At 46.6% G+C, this 19,149-nt stretch overlaps 4 protein-coding genes across 4 annotated transcripts in view; 1 reads left to right on the top strand and 3 right to left on the bottom strand.

Annotated features, from left to right (window-relative positions):
- mlpha (melanophilin a) overlaps positions 1-9,431 on the bottom strand; it is a 29,560-nt gene extending 20,129 nt beyond the window's left edge. Inside the window, exon 1 of the mRNA XM_056371020.1 lies at positions 9,299-9,431. The gene's annotated coding sequence lies outside the window, so the exon portion shown is untranslated. The remainder of the gene's footprint in view (positions 1-9,298) is intronic.
- trim63a (tripartite motif containing 63a) lies at positions 4,211-5,824 on the bottom strand. The gene has a single exon (XM_056371025.1). It carries the CDS (start codon positions 5,770-5,772, stop codon positions 4,762-4,764), a length of 1,011 nt encoding a protein of 336 aa, XP_056227000.1. The 5' UTR covers positions 5,773-5,824; the 3' UTR covers positions 4,211-4,761.
- st6gal2b (ST6 beta-galactosamide alpha-2,6-sialyltranferase 2b) lies at positions 9,361-14,717 on the top strand. The gene is made up of 6 exons (XM_056371022.1): positions 9,361-9,490; positions 9,917-10,548; positions 10,815-10,912; positions 11,806-11,907; positions 12,197-12,371; positions 13,650-14,717. The coding sequence occupies exons 1-6, from the start codon at positions 9,486-9,488 to the stop codon at positions 13,895-13,897; spliced, it is 1,260 nt and encodes a 419-aa protein (XP_056226997.1). The 5' UTR covers positions 9,361-9,485; the 3' UTR covers positions 13,898-14,717.
- On the bottom strand, positions 12,919-19,149 carry tmtops2a (teleost multiple tissue opsin 2a). The gene is made up of 4 exons (XM_056371023.1): positions 18,335-19,149; positions 16,594-16,919; positions 15,297-15,530; positions 12,919-13,441 (listed from the first exon to the last, which is right to left on the bottom strand). Exons 1-4 carry the CDS (start codon positions 18,696-18,698, stop codon positions 13,202-13,204), a joined length of 1,164 nt encoding a protein of 387 aa, XP_056226998.1. The 5' UTR covers positions 18,699-19,149; the 3' UTR covers positions 12,919-13,201.

The raw sequence follows: 19,149 nt of genomic DNA, 5'->3' as shown, positions 1-19,149 counted from the left end.
ACAGTAACACACACACAGTAACACACACAGTAACACACACAGTAACACAGTAACACACACAGTAACACACACAGTAACACAGTAACACACACAGTAACACACACAGTAACACACACAGTAACACAGTAACACACACAGTAACACACACAGTAACACACACAGTAACACAGTAACACACACAGTAACACACACAGTAACACAGTAACACACACAGTAACACACACAGTAACACACACAGTAACACACACAGTAACACAGTAACACACACAGTAACACACACAGTAACACAGTAACACACACAGTAACACACACAGTAACACACACAGTAACACAGTAACACACACAGTAACACAAACAGTAACACAGTAACACACACAGTAACACAGTAACACACACAGTAACACACACAGTAACACACACAGTAACACACACACAGTAACACACACAGTAACACACACAGTAACACACACAGTAACACACACACAGTAACACACACAGTAACACACACAGTAACACACACAGTAACACAGTAACACACACAGTAACACACACAGTAACACACACAGTAACACAGTAACACACACAGTAACACACACAGTAACACACACAGTAACACACACAGTAACACAGTAACACACACAGTAACACACACAGTAACACACACAGTAACACACACAGTAACACACACAGTAACACAGTAACACACACAGTAACACACACAGTAACACAGTAACACACACAGTAACACACACAGTAACACAGTAACACACACAGTAACACACACAGTAACACACACAGTAACACAGTAACACACACAGTAACACACACAGTAACACAGTAACACACACAGTAACACACACAGTAACACACACAGTAACACACACAGTAACACAGTAACACACACAGTAACACAGTAACACACACAGTAACACACACAGTAACACACACAGTAACACACACAGTAACACAGTAACACACACAGTAACACACACAGTAACACACACAGTAACACAGTAACACACACAGTAACACACACACAGTAACACAGTAACACACACAGTAACACACACAGTAACACACACAGTAACACACACAGTAACACAGTAACACACACAGTAACACACACAGTAACACACACAGTAACACACACAGTAACACAGTAACACACACAGTAACACAGTAACACACACAGTAACACACACAGTAACACACACAGTAACACACACAGTAACACACACAGTAACACACACAGTAACACACACAGTAACACAGTAACACACACAGTAACACAGTAACACACACAGTAACACACACAGTAACACACACAGTAACACACACAGTAACACACACAGTAACACACACAGTAACACAGTAACACACACAGTAACACACACAGTAACACACACAGTAACACACACAGTAACACACACAGTAACACAGTAACACACACAGTAACACACACAGTAACACAGTAACACACACAGTAACACACACAGTAACACACACAGTAACACACACAGTAACACAGTAACACACACAGTAACACAGTAACACACACAGTAACACACACAGTAACACACACAGTAACACACACAGTAACACAGTAACACACACAGTAACACACACAGTAACACAGTAACACACACAGTGACACACACAGTAACACAGTAACACACACAGTAACACACACAGTAACACACACAGTAACACAGTAACACACACAGTAACACAGTAACACAGTAACACACACAGTAACACACACAGTAACACACACAGTAACACACACAGTAACACAGTAACACACACAGTAACACACACAGTAACACAGTAACACACACAGTAACACACACAGTAACACACACAGTAACACAGTAACACACACAGTAACACACACAGTAACACAGTAACACACACAGTGACACACACAGTAACACAGTAACACACACAGTAACACACACAGTAACACACACAGTAACACAGTAACACACACAGTAACACAGTAACACAGTAACACACACAGTAACACACACAGTAACACACACAGTAACACAGTAACACACACAGTAACACACACAGTAACACACACAGTAACACAGTAACACACACAGTAACACACACAGTAACACAGTGTGCATTACAGTCTGACTAAAAGGTTTTATCAAGAAAACATGTAAAATAAACTAAAAACTGTTTAAAAGTGAGTCCAGATTCATTTAAGACGAGATCTGAGTCAGGACCAGGTCCAGTCTCAGGTGCATCAAGTGGATCAGGTCCAGGTCCCTCAGTTAATCTCATGACTTCAGACTCATAAATAAACATGTTGATCAGTTCAGAGCCTCCTGCTGCTTTAAATAAATCTTCATCTATTTAATACCCCCCCCCCCCGCCCCCAGCTTCTGCTCCTTGTCCTCATCGTCCGTGTGACCCACTTCAGTCCAGCTGCTGCTCTAATCTCTTTTATCAGTCACGTCTATTTTAGACTCTCAGTCCAACTGTCACACTGTGACTCATGCTGGTCAGTGAATGTCTCACTGTCCACTTCACTGCAGGACACTGACAGTCAGTGGAAGAAGAGAGCTGGTCTTTGTGATCTTCAGTCCTGACTTTTATTTTGAAAGTCTGTTTGTGAAGAAGCAGACTCAACATCCAATCAGAAAGATCCAGATTAATTTCCTGTCAGTCCACAGCGTCTGAATATGACTGTGATGATGATGATGATGATGATAATGATGATGATGATGATGATGATGATGATGATAATGATGATGATGATGATGAAGATAACACACTGTGTTCATTGTCTGACAGAGTCAACATGATCCTCTGAGTCTCCTTCATGTTTCTCAGTATGTGAACATCCCACCAGCAGCAGCAGCTGAGGGAGGGCGGGGGGGGGGGGGGGGCACACCAGTATTTATGTCTGATGTCTGAAACAGGAGACTCACAGAAACATGTGCAGCAGATTTAACTTCACATGAAATAAGCTGAGACACGACAGTGACTGAAAACACACGACAACCTTGAACACAACGTGACTGAAAACATCTGAGGAGATGAAGAGAAGACACGAGTCCAGAACCTCCTCCTCCACTCAGACCACTTTCAGGTCACATCCTGTTTATCCAGAGTCATAGAAAATCACTCAAATATAAATCAAAGCTTGACCTTTGAGCACCAAAATCTCATCAGTTCCTCCTTGAGCCCAAGTGAACATTTGTGCCAAATGTGAAGAAGTTCTTTCAAGGTGTCACTGAGATATCATGTCCATGAGAATGAGACAGACAGACAACCTGAAAACAAAATGGCCACCAGTTCTGACTGTCAAAATGAAACTACAGAAAACAAAGACAGACAGGAGACAGAGGGTTGAAACGAGACCAAACAGGACTGGACATGAGACACCACAACAAACCAGGTGAACCAGTTTCTGGACTGAATCTGTGTGCAGGTTCATCATGGTCAATCAGCTGTTGCGGAGGTCAGAGGTCGAGCTCAGCACCAGGATACACTTTCTTCTCTCCTTTGTCCCTGGGTCTATTTAAAGACTGAGACTCTGGATCTGGTTTCTGATCCAACCTGAGTCCAGGATCTCGTCTCACACACAAAGGTGACCCAGGTGTGAGGACTGATCAGCTGACTGGAACATGTCATGGCACTGATGACTCCTCATACCCTCTTCACACAGTGAGTGTGACATGATGTGATTCAGGTCGACCTCTTCATCCTCCTCATATCCACCAACAGCCCTGAGAACAGCCCATGTCTGTTTCCCAGCATGCCTCAGTCCAGCAGGGTCAGAAACATGACCACCCCCTACCCCCCCTCCAAAAAAAAGAGCCCTGTTCATCACATCTATTCCCGTCCTCTCAGCACTCAGTATAAATAGCCTCCATTTACACAGACGACTAAACAAGGCCAGGAGGCGTTCACTGACCCCAGTAAATATAGGAAAACATGTGCACTGCTAAATACAGGCTCTGTTTGAGGCTGGGAGAGTCCCTGAGAACCAAAATAAAACTTAATTCACACCCTGAAAAGACTTTTCAAAGTTACAGCGTCACAGACAAAATGTCCAGTTTCTTTACGTCTTTTTTCTTTATGTTACGTTTTTATTTTTATCTTCATTTTTTTTTTCTTCTTGTTGTTTATGACGTGTTTTTATTTTATGTTGTGTGGAGAGTCCCAGAGAAATGACAAGGACAACACAGGGTTAACAATCAAATCAAACTTTATTCACACCATCTCAAAAGACATTTCAAAGTTATACCAGAGTCTGAAATCCAGTGCAGTTTGCAGTTCAAGTTTTCAGTTTCACAAAGAGGCAAAAGGAAAAATAAAAACTGTTCTCAGTCCAGACTTTATCTGGACTCGAATGACGAGAGAAAAACATTCATGATAGAAAAGTATAAAAAGTCAAATACAAAATGTTTCATTTTGTACCAGTAAAAAACTTTAAAGATTGCACCGCTCCAAGTCTTCCCTTACTGTTGTCACTCTCTGTTTCCACTCCTGGTCTTCCTCCCAAGTGGTTTTGCTCTGTTGGTGTTTTGGTCTTCATCTGATCAGGATAAGTCCAATAAAGTCCCTTCTTACTGCGTTTACTCTCGATCAGGCTCATGGTCTTCCAGACTGTCGGAGGAAGACCAGGACTCTGGATGAGAGTAAAAACACACTGTTTGCCTTCTTACTGTCTTTACTTTCTGTCAGCCTCCTGGTCTTCCTCTGACATGAAAGTCTGATAAAAGGCTCTCCTTACTGTTTTTACTCCTGGTCTTCCTCGTCGTGGTGGTGTCTGAAGTCCATGTGGGCGAGCAGGGCTTCCACTTCCTCCGTGTCCAGGCCCAGGTGCTCCATGCTCTCGTAGCCCGGCTCGGGCCGCTGCAGCTGGGCCGCTCCGGCTGCCTGCTGGGCTTCCTGCTGCAGCTGTTTGGCGGTGAGGAGAAACTGTGCGGCGCCGCTGCCCTGCATGCTCTGCTGCAGCTTCTCCTGCAGCTGGCTGCTGAGCTGCAGCTGCTGCTTGTACTGCTCGCCGAGTGCTCTGAGGGCGGCCATCTTGTCCCGCTCCTCCTGGCTGATGCGCTCCAGCAGCTGTCCCTTCCTCTCCTCCAGGATAGCGTAGAGCAGGTCGAAGCTCTCGCCCAGCCGCCTCCTCTGCAGCTCCCCGTTGTCCTGGATCAGCTTGCAGGTATCGTCCATCTGGGACATGACGGCCTGGACGCAGCTGTTTGCAGAGGCCAGCAGCTCCACGGCGGCCCTCAGCTCGCTCTTCTGGCTTTGGTAGACAGTGTGCAACGGCGATACCTCGCAGTCCTTGTGCTGGCCGAACACCTTGCACATGGAACAGGTGGGCGTCTGGCAGGTGACGCAGTAGATGTTGATGCGTTCGTCCTCGTGCTCCTTACACTTGGGCTCCTTGGTGTCTTTGTCTTTCAGGGGGGGGTCTTCGCCGCCGCCCTCCCTGCTCTCCTGCTGCTGCTTGTACATGTCGATGATGTTCTCAACCAGCAGGTTCCTCTGCAGCCCGTACACGCCGTGACGGTCCAGGACTACCTCGAAGCGGCAGGTTGGGCATCGGAAGGTCCCCCCTGAGAAGTGGTAGGGGTTCCTGGACTCGTAGAGGTCGTTGGCGCAGCTGCGGCACAGGTTGTGCTGGCAGGGTAGGATGACCACGGGCTTGGTGAACATGTCCAGGCAGATGGGACAACTCAGCTGCTTCTCCAGACTCTCCATGGCGCTGACTGGACGAACAACCTGACCTGTCTGAATGTCCATCGTCTCTGTCTTCAACTGGCTGTCTTCTCTGTGCTGTATGTCAATCTGCCGGCGCCTGAAGCCCCCCAGCCTTTATACCCCGGGGAAGGAGCACCCCCACCCCCCTCCCCTGCCGGCTGTTTGTCAAAGTGATTCGGAGAAAATAGACTCCCAGCAGCCCCTCCTGCTGCTGCACATGCCTTACTGAGGGTCAAACACCCCCACCCCCCACCCCCCACCCACCCAACCCAACACCGCCTGGCCTTTTCCGTGAGAACAACCCCCCCCCTCCCCGTCAGACTGCAGACTTCCAACAACAACATGTTGCATGAAGTTTGTTTACACATAGAAGATGTGTCTCCTCATTCATTCACCTGAAAGTCAGAATGAAACATTAACACTTCCTGTCTTTTTATTATCATGTTATCATTTTCATAGTTTTATCATTGTATCCATAAAGCCTTTATACAGTCTACAGAATAGATAAACAAAAACAAAAGTAAAAAAAACAAACAAACAGAACACACAAACAAAAAACAAAACATACAAACAACACAGAGCATTAAAAACCAAAACAAGGGAACATTAAAAAGTATGAATGAGAATTTACCAAACTTCCCGTCACATCCATCGTTTCATGACTGATCTGTGTCCTGCTCATTTATCTGATGTTCACACTGAACACAGAGCATCCTGTCTGTTGAAGTCAATGATTCAAACACAGTGTTACAGCTGATCTGAGACTCACCTCAACCTTTGACCCCAAATGTTGCCCATGTGTCTGTTTTAATGTGTGTGTGTTACACAACAGCAGCAGTGTGTGCAGTAAACAGTCAGTCATGTGCTGCCTGAACAGCAGCTTGTGTAACATCTTCATGGAAAACTGAGAGAGTTTCCACTGTTCAGCAACATGTTCAGCAACATGTTCAGCAACATGTTCAGCAACATGTTCAGCAACATGTTCAGCAACATCAGAGCAACATGTTCAGCAACATGTTCAGCAACATGTTCAGCAACATCAGAGCAACATGTTCAGCAACATGTTCAGCAACATCAGAGCAACATGTTCAGCAACATCAGAGCAACATGTTCAGCAACATCAGAGCAACATGTTCAGCAACATGTTCAACAACATCAGAGCAACATGTTCAACAACATGTTCAGCAACATCAGAGCAACATGTTCAGCAACATGTTCAGCAACATCAGAGCAACATGGTCAGCAACATGTTCAGCAACATCAAAGCAACATGTTCAGCAACATGTTCAGCAACATCAAAGCAACATGTTCAGCAACATCAGAGCAACATGTTCAGCAACACCAAAGCAACATCAAAGCAACATGTTCAGCAACATCAAAGCAACATGTTCAGCAACATGTTCAGCAACATGTTCAGCAACATGTTCAGCAACATGTTCAGCAACATCAGAGCAACATGCTCAGCAACATGTTCAGCAACATCAAAGCAACATGTTCAGCAACATGTTCAGCAACATCAAAGCAACATGTTCAGCAACATCAAAGCAACATCAAAGCAACATGTTCAGCAACATGTTCAGCAACATCAAAGCAACATGTTCAGCAACATGTTCAGCAACATCAGAGCAACATGTTCAGCAACATCAGAGCAACATGTTCAGCAACATGTTCAGCAACATCAGAGCAACATGTTCAGCAACAAGTTCAGCAACATCAAAGCAACATCAAAGCAACATGTTCAGCAACATGTTCAGCAACATGTTCAGCAACATGTTCAGCAACATCAGAGCAACATGTTCAGCAACATCAGAGCAACATGTTCAGCAACATGTTCAGCAACATCAAAGCAACATCAAAGCAACATGTTCAGCAACATGTTCAGCAACATCAGAGCAACATGTTCAGCAACATCAGAGCAACATGTTCAGCAACATCAGAGCAACATGTTCAGCAACATCAGAGCAACATGTTCAGCAACAAGTTCAGCAACATCAAAGCAACATCAAAGCAACATGTTCAGCAACATGTTCAGCAACATGTTCAGCAACATCAAAGCAACATGTTCAACAACATCAGAGCAACATGTTCAGCAACATGTTCAGCAACATGTTCAGCAACATGTTCAGCAACATGTTCAGCAACATCAGAGCAACATGTTCAGCAACATGTTCAGCAACATGTTCAGCAACATCAGAGCAACATGTTCAGCAACATCAGAGCAACATGTTCAGCAACAAGTTCAGCAACATCAAAGCAACATCAAAGCAACATGTTCAGCAACATGTTCAGCAACATGTTCAGCAACATCAGAGCAACATGTTCAGCAACATCAAAGCAACATGTTCAACAACATCAGAGCAACATGTTCAGCAACATGTTCAGCAACATGTTCAGCAACATGTTCAGCAACATCAGAGCAACATGTTCAGCAACAAGTTCAGCAACATCAAAGCAACATCAAAGCAACATGTTCAGCAACATCAAAGCAACATGTTCAACAACATCAGAGCAACATGTTCAGCAACATGTTCAGCAACATGTTCAGCAACATGTTCAGCAACATGTTCAGCAACATCAGAGCAACATCAAAGCAACATGGTCAGCAACATGTTCAGCAACATCAGAGCAACAAGTTGAACAACTGGAGAACAAAGTGGATTTCCAGAGGAGAACAACAGACTGACAGAGACTAAACACAGCAGGAGGCTCAGGTGATTGAACACAGGTGAAATGTGAGGGCAGGACAGACAATCAACAAGGAGGGAAACACAAGACAAAGACAGGAAGTAAAAACACAGTGAACACAGTGGAACTCTACTACAAATTTGAGTCGAATCAAAAGTACAAACATAAAGAGTCCATCAGGGTAAACATGATGTTGGGGGCCTCCTGGAGCTCCACAGGAGGGTCATGTGACCTGTTGGATTCAGACTAAAGAACGACCTCATCAAAGCCAGACTCTCCGTGTTCAGTCACATGACCACAGGCTGACTCAGAGACACTGTTCCACTCTTCATCCACCAAGTGTCACACTTCACCTGAGGCAACATCAGCACTGAAACATGAGGTACCACTGAACCTGGACCTGGTCCTCCTCCAGACCCTAAACCAGGACCTGGACCAGGAGTCTGGACCGGGGGTTCTGGGAGTTTTTAACTGGGGGGGTCTAAGGGAGGGGGAACAATGTGTTGTTAATGTTCACACAGCACAGAGGACAAATTATATCAACAAGTATTCTAATAATAATAATAATAACAATAATAGACTTAAACAGCTGCCTGTTGATGTAAAACTTTTATATTTAATGACAGACAGAAACATCATAGAAACTCAGAATGACTGATGTTTATATTTATATGAACATTAATATTTATTAATGTTTATATTCATATTTATTTTATATTTATGTAAATGTTTATATAATATGAATGTTTAACTGTGTTACAGAGTGTCTGTCTTCCTCTCAGGGTCTGGTGGGAGGGACACCACGCAGCCGCGCGCAGTGCTCGTGCACAGCAACGACGTCACTAAGAAAGCTATGAATACATTTACTGAGATTAAAACTCACAGAGCGACTTCTTCTTCACTGCAATACTGCGACTGTCCACCGCTCCGAGTGGCGGCGTTGTGTCCTCGTCCCTCAGTCCGTCCATGACATCCACCTGGAACCTGTCGGCTGCTACGTCTTCACTCGGGTTTACTCGGGTTTACTCGGTGTTCCTCGGTGTTTCGTACCGGGAGGCAGCTCCTGTTTGATGAGGTAAGACTGCTGATGATCATGGTTATTGATCAGTTATCAATCAGTGTTTGTTGACTAACGTTGTGCTGCTCAGTCACTTAGTGATAATATGATGATTCTGTAATGACGCAGTGATGTGACGTAATGGCCTCAGTAAGAGAGCTATTATTCAAGCTTTATTTACTTCATGTCGTTGTTTAGACTCAGAGGGTTTGTGTCGTTGCCTGGTAACCAGACTCAGACCTGGACTCTGTCAGACTGTTAATGAGGTGAAGCTCGTTAACATTCAGGGACAGAGGAGATTTCAAACTCTCATCAGGTTTGTTTGTTTGTTTGTTCTGCAGTGAGTGTGTGGTTGAAAGCTCCAGAAAAAAAATTAATAAGTGGACCTTTGAGCTGAGAGTTAAGTCCTGTTGTCTCTGCCCCCCCCCCCCCCCCATAATCCAGTATGAAGTCCTGGACTAAGTGGACCCTAGTGGTCCTGCTGGTCTGGCTACTCCTCTTCCTGTCCCTGCTGTGTCACATCCTGGACCTCAGATCGACCTCAGCACCTCAGACCAGGTCTGCAGCGGAGTCTGGACTCATCAGAACTGAAACCCGCCACCTGGCTTCTGTTATACAGGGAGGGACCAGGACCCTTGGTTGGTCTTTGAGACCTGCTGGACCGTCATTGGACTGGAGGAGGAGGAGGAATGACTTCAGGTCCAGGTCTAGGGACTACTACAGGAGGCGGTCTCTGGAGATCCTGCAGAGACTGTGGACCGGGAACCTGACTGCGGGGATGCTCAGTCCTCGGCTCCAGAAGGTTCTGAAGGTCCAGCTGAGCTCCAACAAACACCAAGTGGTGTACCAGGGCCCCAGAGGGGCCCGCAGGTCCACCCTACAGCTCTACTGTGATCTGAAGCAGAGGACCAGGATCCGGACTCTGGACGGGACCGAGGAGCCGTTCTCCGGTCTGGGCTGGGACCGACTGGTGCCTTCACTGACCCTGCAGGAGCTCTGGAGATCTCAGTATCAGAGCTGTGCCGTGGTGACTTCAGCTGGAGCGCTCCTGAACTCATCGCTGGGGGTTGAGATCGGTAAGACCACATACAGGAGCAGCAGTGAGGGGGACCAGTGAGACCACATAGAGCAGTGGGCGGGGCGGTGCTGCCCTCTGCTGGTGGATGAAGAGAATTAGTTTTTCGGTTCTTATGAATTCTGCTGAAGCAGAACTGGACTGTTCTGTGGCAGCGAGAAGGTGAGGCTCAGGCGAGGCTCAGGTGAGACAGGTGAGGCTCAGGTGTGACAAGTAAATAAAGACAATCAAACTTTAATCAAACTGTCCTTTTCCTGTTGGACTCAGATTCCCATGATGCAGTTCTTCGGTTCAATGCCGCCCCCACCAAAGGCTTCGAGAGGGACGTGGGCAACAAGACGACTATCCGCATCATCAACTCTCAGGTACAAACTCCGCCCACCAACCTCAACTGAACATCACCCAGTTTCTCTTTCTCTCTTTTCTTCTTCTGTTTTTTCTTTTCTCTTTCCGTTTTTCACCTGTCCATTTTTTTCTTCTTTTTTCTTCTTTCATTGTTTTTTTATTTTTAAATCCTTTCTTTCATTCCTCTTTGTTTTGTTTCATCAGGTATGAAACCTGTCGTCCTCTGACTCATGTGTTCATTACCTGTCTCTGTGATGGACCTGGTCTCTGTCTCGCTCTCTGTCTGACTCTGTCTCTCTCTCTCTCTGTGTCTCTCTCTCTCTGTCTCTGTGTCTCTGTCTCTCTCTCTCTCTGTCTCTCTCTGTCTCTGTGTCTCTGTCTCTCTCTCTCTCTCTCTCTCTCTCTCTCTGTCTCTGTGTCTCTCTCTCTCTCTCTCTGTGTCTCTCTCTCTCTGTCTCTGTGTCTCTGTCTCTCTCTCTCTCTCTGTCTCTCTCTGTCTCTGTGTCTCTGTGTCTCTGTCTCTCTCTCTCTCTGTCTCTGTGTCTCTCTCTCTCTCTCTCTGTCTCTGTGTCTCTGTCTCTGTCTCTCTCTCTCTCTGTCTCTCTCTCTCTCTGTCTCTGTCTCTCTCTCTGTGTCTCTGTCTCTGTCTCTCTCTGTCTCTCTCTCTCTCTGTCTCTTTCTCTCTCTCTGTCTCGCTCTCTGTCTGACTCTGTCTCTCTGTCTCTGTGTCTCTCTCTCTCTCTCTCTGTGTCTTTCTCTCTCTGTGTCTCTCTCTCTGTCTCGCTCTCTGTCTGACTCTGTCTCTCTGTCTCTGTGTCTCTCTCTCTCTCTGTCTCTCTCTCTCTCTGTGTCTCTCTCTCTCTGTCTCTGTCTCTCTCTCCCTCTGTCTCTGTGTCTCTGTCTCTGTCCTCAGATCGTGGCTCGGCCCAGACACAACTTCAGCAGCAGCTCGTTGTACCAGGACATGACTCTGGTGGTCTGGGATCCGGCTCCGTACTCAGCCAACCTCACCCAGGTTTTCCTCCCAACCATCAAAAGAACAGTTCTCCCCACACGTGGGGGGGGGGGGGGGGGGGGTGATACGACCTCAGCTGCTGAGGAGGAGGAATATCATTATTGATTATATATTATTAATCTGCTAATAGTTAAAATAAAAACCGAATCACTCAATTTCAATGTTTATTAGATTCACGTCTGATGTTTGTCATCAAGAGGAAACATACAGGAAACACAGGGGTGTGTGTGTGTGTGTGTGTGTGTGTGTGTGTGTGTGTGTGTGTGTGTGTGTGTGTGTGTGTGTTCAGTGGTTCCAGAAGCCGGACTTCGATCTGTTCTCTGCCTATGTGGAACGCCGGCGCGTCCGACCTGAGCAGCCATTCTACATCCTCCACCCAGAGTTCATCTGGACTCTGTGGGACCTGATTCAGAACAACACAGAGGAACCCATCCAACCCAACCCCCCCTCATCTGGGTTCATAGGTACCAGCAACACATTGTGACCACAAGAGGCCACCAGGCGTCGTTCTAGAATCTCAGAACCTGAACACGCTTCATCAGTTCTCCTGTCAGTAATCCAGACCAGGATCTGATCCGGTCCTAAGTCCAGTCCAAGTCTCATCTCAGTCTTTGTTGTTTAGATAAAAAGTTGGAAGGTCACTGTCACCTGAACGCTGCGTATTGCACTGTGACAACACACCTGTGGGCGGAGCCTGTGTGTTTATAGACATTGGGAGGGATTAACATGCACTTAACCATATCCCAGAAACTCAGATTACAGCACACACAGAGGGGGTGTGGCCTTGTCATCAGCTGTTTCTGTGTCAATGACCCTTAATACAAAACTGTGTAGAGTGCTGTGATGTCACTGTGATGTCAGCTATGATCACTGTGATATCAGCTGTGATGTCAGCTTTCAATCATTTCTATAACACTAAAATACTTTAGTTCTCATTAAACTCATTAACTTGTTTGTTTGAATAAATAATTAATTATAATAACATGTTAAAATATTCACTCTGCATCAACATGTGGGACTTTGATTTTTAATTCAAACTTTAATTGTTTGTGTTTACAGCTGATGTTTTCATTAAACTGACTGATCATTGGTTCCGCTGGGCCTCTGTACTTCTGTCCAGGCTCCGCCTCCAGCTTCTCCGGCGTGACATCACTTCACCGACATTCAAAGTCACATCGAGCGCACATCAGTCACAGGTTTCCAGCAGGCGGGGCTACCGTGTCACATGACACCACAGGGGGTGGGGGAGTCTGTTGGCCATGCCCCTTAGCTTTCAGTCCATCTTTAATTGTCTTCATGAGGAGACGTCAGGGGGCTCGGCCGGGTCCGTTTTGTCGGACGCCACGGAGCTGGTTCCCTCCGCCTCCACCGCACAGGGTCTGGTGACAGCGGGGGCGGGGCAGAGGCCGAGGGGGCTGCCGTCACAGACTCGGCGGTGGAGCTGGACCATGGTGGTCTTTGAGGGGAGGGAGGAGTGTCCGTTCTCCGTCAGGTGGTGTTTACAGTGGAGCAGGATCAGGAAGCAGCGATAGAACTGAGGAGCACAGACACGACTCATGTTAGGGTTAGGGTTAGGGTTCATATTACTATTATTACTAATAATGATATTAATAATAACAATGTTAATAATAATAATAACATTCATAATAATAACAATAATAGCAATAATAACAATAATAATAATAATAATACTTTTCTACTGATTCTACTTCCTGATGTTTGTGTTTGTTCCTGTGTGTCAGGGATTCTGCTGATGATGTCACTGTGTCGTGAGGTCAGCGTTTACGAGTTCATCCCGTCTTTGCGTCGCACAGATCTCTGTCACTACCACGAGCGCTACCATGATGCCGCCTGCACTCTGGGGGCGTACCACCCCCTGCTGTACGAGAAGCTCCTGATCCAGAGGCTCAACGAGGGGGGGGGGGGCGAGCTGAGGAGGAGGGGGCGGGTCACCCTGAGGGGCTTCAGCTCTGTCCAGTGTGGGACGTGATCCAGATCTGACAGAGAGACGACTTTTCTCAGAGGTTCAGTGAACCTGCCTCATGCTGCCTTCAGGAGCCGCTGGGACATTTAGCCTCCAACAGGATAATGACTAGTTTCCATGGCGATGTAGTTTTAACCTAAAGAAGCAATATTAGACACTGGTTCATGGAGCTGATTGTGTTAATTATGTTTAGTTTATTCAATGTGAAGCTTATTGACAGAAGGTTACCGATAATCGATCGATCATTTTGTTCAGACTTAAAAAAAAGAATTTAACAGGATTTTTTAAACTTTCTGCCTTGTTTTAAACAAACTTCTTCTAACCCGGGTTCAGGGTTCAGGGTTCAGGGTTCAGGTTTCGACTTGACCTCCAGACAGGCTTCAATCAGACGATGCGTTCACCGCCGTGTGAATGACGGACGTGGTTTCTCACGTTGATTAAGGCGGACTGAAAGGATCTCGTGGACGTGTCTCTTAGTGGGACCGGTCAGCTGTGACAGGACGCTGCTGTAGACAGACACTGAGGCCCCGTATGGAGGAAGACTTGATGCGCTGCCAAAACCTGTCCTGGGTGAGAACGAGGGTCAGACGGCTGACACGCTGCAGAGACTTGTCTGAGTTGGTTAATTAACAGAAGAACAGTCAAACACAGATCATATCTGATTTTCATGTTGCCACGGTGATTCAGATCAGTCTGCACTTATTCTAACGATGTAAAAGGTTCCTGTCGAGAGCGGGCAGCTGCGGTGTTCAGTGTTATAATGTCTGGATAAAAAGCTCAGTGTTTTCTACTCAAACTAATTAAAACTAGCAGTTTGTAACAGCTGCGTGAGTCTCGTTACACCTGTTTGTTCACCTTAGCAACTATGTTAGCTCGCCAGGCTAATTAATTAGCTTACCTTAGAAACACAGCAACAGAAAACAACTGATAAATAAATGGACATTACAGGCTGATGGAGAAAGTACAACATGTATTTCCTTCTCCAGAGAGGAAGCCTATTTCAAAAACTTTCTTTACCCCTTATTTTCAGTGTTTAGAAACGTTTGATTTGAGACTTAAATAATAATTAATAATAAAAATAAAAATAATAATAAAATAATAAATAGAATAAATACACTGCTGACTGGATTTTACACCACAGCACATTTGTTCACAAAAACATTATTTAGGCTATTTTTTTTTCTCAACTGTATTTTTTCCATTTTGTTTTGAAATTTTTTTAAATAGTTTTGTTATTATCACTCAGTTATAATCTCATGAGTTTCTATATAAAACATGTTTTTACAGCAGCTCATCACTCAGCCTCTGTGAGCTGAACTAACCCCGAATAAACCGACCTGTCACTTTAAGACAAACCATCAGTTTCCTGCGATTGTCTGAGAATCTTCCACCTGAGACAGCTCACCTGTTTGTTCATGAGTATGTAGATGACGGGGTTGATGACGGTGCTGCTCTTGGCGAGGATCGACGGGATGACACTGGCGACGGGGCTGATGAGTCCCGGCCGGCCGAAGGTGGCCATCATAGCGACAACGCCGTACGGCATCCAGCAGAGCAGGTAACACACCACCGTGGTGATGACCATGAACAGAATGTGAAACTCTCTGCGACGAGCCGCCGTCCGCCTGATACGACCCACCTGACAGACAAAACACAGGGCAGGACCAATCAGACGTCCTGACAGACAAGACACAGGGCAGAACCAATCAGACGTCCTGACAGACAAGACACAGGGCAGAACAATCAGACGTCCTGACAGACAAAACACAGGGCAGAACCAATCAGACGTCCTGACAGACAAGACACAGGGCAGAACCAATCAGACGTCCTGACAGACAAGACACAGGGCAGAACCAATCAGACGTCCTGACAGACAAAACACAGGGCAGAACCAATCAGACGTCCTGACAGACAAAACACAGGGCATGAATAAAAAACGTAACATATTTAATGCTAATGTTTCAGTTGTGACGTCAGATGTAAACCTGTTGAGTGACTGTTCATTAATTAAACTCATTAACCTCATTCACTGAAATCACTTCTAAAGCTAATGAGAACCAGCAAAGTCCAGGTCCAGGTCCAGGTCCAGGTTCCCACGTCTCTGCAGCTCTTGAATCTGAGGAATGTGAGTTTGATCATGTGACTGGACGCTTCACTGACCCGTCAGGTTGATGATGTTCACCACAGCTGTGTGTTTACAACCCACTCAGAAAAAAGAAACATGTGACTGATTAGAAATCACAGAAAATAGTTGAGAAAAAGTATAAACAGAAAACTAAGATAAAAATAACATGAAATAAAAGTTAAAAAAAAGTAATTTAATCAAATTTGATGAATAAAAGTGAAAATAAATGAATACATAAGTCTTTTTAATAAAAAAAAAAACAACCTGATTTATGTTCAAATATTAATGATGATTTTATATGAAAAGACTTTGATCTGTTTGACACATGAAGATAAGTGATTGATTCACCAAAGCTAAGACACTACTGTCACACAGGTCAAACTGTGTCTTATTCTGAAGGAGACAGGAAGTCAGATCAGCCGACTGACCTCTGAACTGTGGAGCTGAGGTTTGAATCCAGTGACATCCACCCACTGGAGTTAAAGACACATGAGTGACTTCTAATGATTTTATCTGCACCTGAAGAAATCATAAGTTATTGATTGATTATTATTTATTAATGAATTCATGGACCCACCTGTTTGACGGCGTGGAGCAGGCGTCCATAGCAGTACACCATGACGAGGACGGGCAAGCCGAGGCAGAAGACGAACAGACAGACGATGTAGGAGTGAGAGCGAGACGTCCTCTCCGTCCACGTCACCGAGCAGCTGGTCCCCGCCCCCTCCAGACCGTAGCTGCTCCAGCCCAGCAGGGGGGGCACCGTCCACACCACCGAGTACAGCCACGACCCCCCCACTGCCAGCAGGGGCCGCCTATAGTCCGGGGCCCGCTTGTTGTACACCATCAGGGTGCTGTAGCGGTCGTAGGACAGGACGGACAGAGAGATCAAAGACACGATACCTGGAGACAGGAAACAGGAAGTGTTCTCAGTCCACAAAGATCCAACCAAAACACGAGTCAAGACACGAGAGACAAAGAGACACAAAGAGACAAAACTACAGTCAAATCAGACACAGGGATGACTCGAGGAAAGGTTCGGTCTCTGCAGGACCCTGGTTTAGTGTGAACCGGTTTACTGGTTCAGTCAGCTGATCCTGATCCTGTTCAGGTCTGTTGATCCTGGACTTTGTTCTCTGACCTTTAAATCCTCCGTCAGGTCTCATCAGGTCTCATCACAGACCGGATTCATTCCAGCAGCTCTCAAGAATCAGCACCTGGTCTCAGGACCAGGACCTCAGGACCTTTTCAGACCTTTACCACTAAACACACCTCACTCTGCATGTCCAGAGTCCAGAGACAAGAGTCCAGAGACAAGACTCTAGAGACAAGAGACAAGAGTCCAGACACAAGAGTTCAGAGTCCAGAGACAAGAGTCTAGAGACCAGAGACAAGAGACCAGAGACAAGAGTCCAGAGTCCAGAGACAAGACTCTAGAGACAAGAGACAAGAGTCCAGACACAAGAGTTCAGAGTCCAGAGACAAGAGTCCAGAGTCCAGAGACAAGAGTCTAGAGACCAGAGACAAGAGACCAGAGACAAGAGACCAGAGACAACAGTCCAGAGACCCGAGACCTACAGACCAGAACAAGAGTTCAGAGCCCAGAGACCAGAACAAGAGTCCAGAACCCAGAGATCAGAGACAAGAATCCAGAGTCCAGAGACCAGAGATAAGAGTCCAGAGACAAAAGTCCAGAGACCTATAGACCAGAACAAGAGTCCAGAGCCCAGAGACCAGAGATCAGAGACAAGAATCCAGAGTCCAGAGACCTACAGACTAGAGACTTATAGACCTGAGACAAAAGTCCAGAGACAAGAGTCTAGAAACCCGAGACAAGAGACCAGAGATCTACAGACCAGAGACAAGAGACCCGAGACAAGAGACCCGAGACCTACAGACCAGAACAAGAGTCCACAGCCCAGAGTCCAGAGACCAGAGACAAGAGTCCAGAGTCCAGAGGCAAAAGTCCAAAGACCTATAGACCAGAACAAGAGTCCAGAGCCCAGAGACCAGAGATCAGAGATAAGAGACAAGAATCCAGAGTCCAGAGCCCAGAGACCAGAGATAAGAGACAAGAATCCAGAGTCCAGACACAAGAGTCCAGAGCCCAGAGACAAAAGTCCAGAGACCTATAGACCAGAACAAGAGTCCAGAGTCCAGAGTCCAGAGACAAGAGACCAGAGACCTATAGACCAGAGACAAGAATCCAGAGACCAGAGACAAGAGACCAGAGACCTATAGACCAGAGACAAGAATCCAGAGGCCAGAGACAAGAGTCCAGAGACCAGAGACCTATAGACCGGGTCAGCAGGACTCACCGAAGCAGGAGTTGATGAAGCCGTACCACATGCAGCCGTGTCGGCCGTACAACCAGCGCGTCCTCAGGCTGGAGGCGAAGCTGAGCGTCGTGCCGCAGACGCAGACCAGCATGTCGCTGACGCTAATGTTGAGCAGCAGCATGTTGACGGGAGTTCGCAGAGTCTTGAACTTGCAGAACAGAACCAGGACCAGCAGGTTGTTGAGGAAGCCGAACACCATGATGGAGCCAAGAAACACCGACACCACGCGGTGACCGCTGCGCGACAGCCGCACGTGCGGCGTGTCGCTCCAGTCCTGTTCCAGAGAGGCCAGCGGCTCGCTCAGGTTGGACGTTAGGTTGATGTCGCTCACCTCCGAGAACATGTCGCCGCGACGTCGGTCGCGCTGCTCCAGCTGTGCGTCAAAGAGTTCTGCTCGGGCTTTACGCGCAGCGCGCCAAACTCTCTTTGAAGAAAAGAAAGACAAAATGAAGCTGAGCGGACTTCACATGCTGATGGTCCTGGACTCGGACTGCACCTACTGTAGGAGAGGCGTCCTGCAGCGACGCGCCGGCGCGCTGCGGAGGAGTCCGCCCGCCGCGCTCTGCTCCATCCTCCGCCGCAGCAGCGGCACCGGCGGCGCGAGAAATTAAAGTGTGAGCGAATAATCCGGTGAGATTGTGATGAGCGGAAGATCCTGATCCGGTTCCTCTGTCCCTCCCCCACCCCTCTCTGAACTCAGACCAGATCTTTCTGTCTCCTCTGCGTCCAGATGGACTGACGCGCCGCTCCGCTGCGCCGCTTTAAATACTCCACACTGTAGGAGGAGCGGGAAT

Source organism: Seriola aureovittata, chromosome 24 (genome assembly GCF_021018895.1).
Source record: "Seriola aureovittata isolate HTS-2021-v1 ecotype China chromosome 24, ASM2101889v1, whole genome shotgun sequence".
Taxonomy (NCBI): domain Eukaryota; kingdom Metazoa; phylum Chordata; class Actinopteri; order Carangiformes; family Carangidae; genus Seriola; species Seriola aureovittata.
The sequence above is the reverse complement of the archived record's forward strand: the minus strand, read 5'-3'. Positions and strand labels throughout refer to the sequence as shown.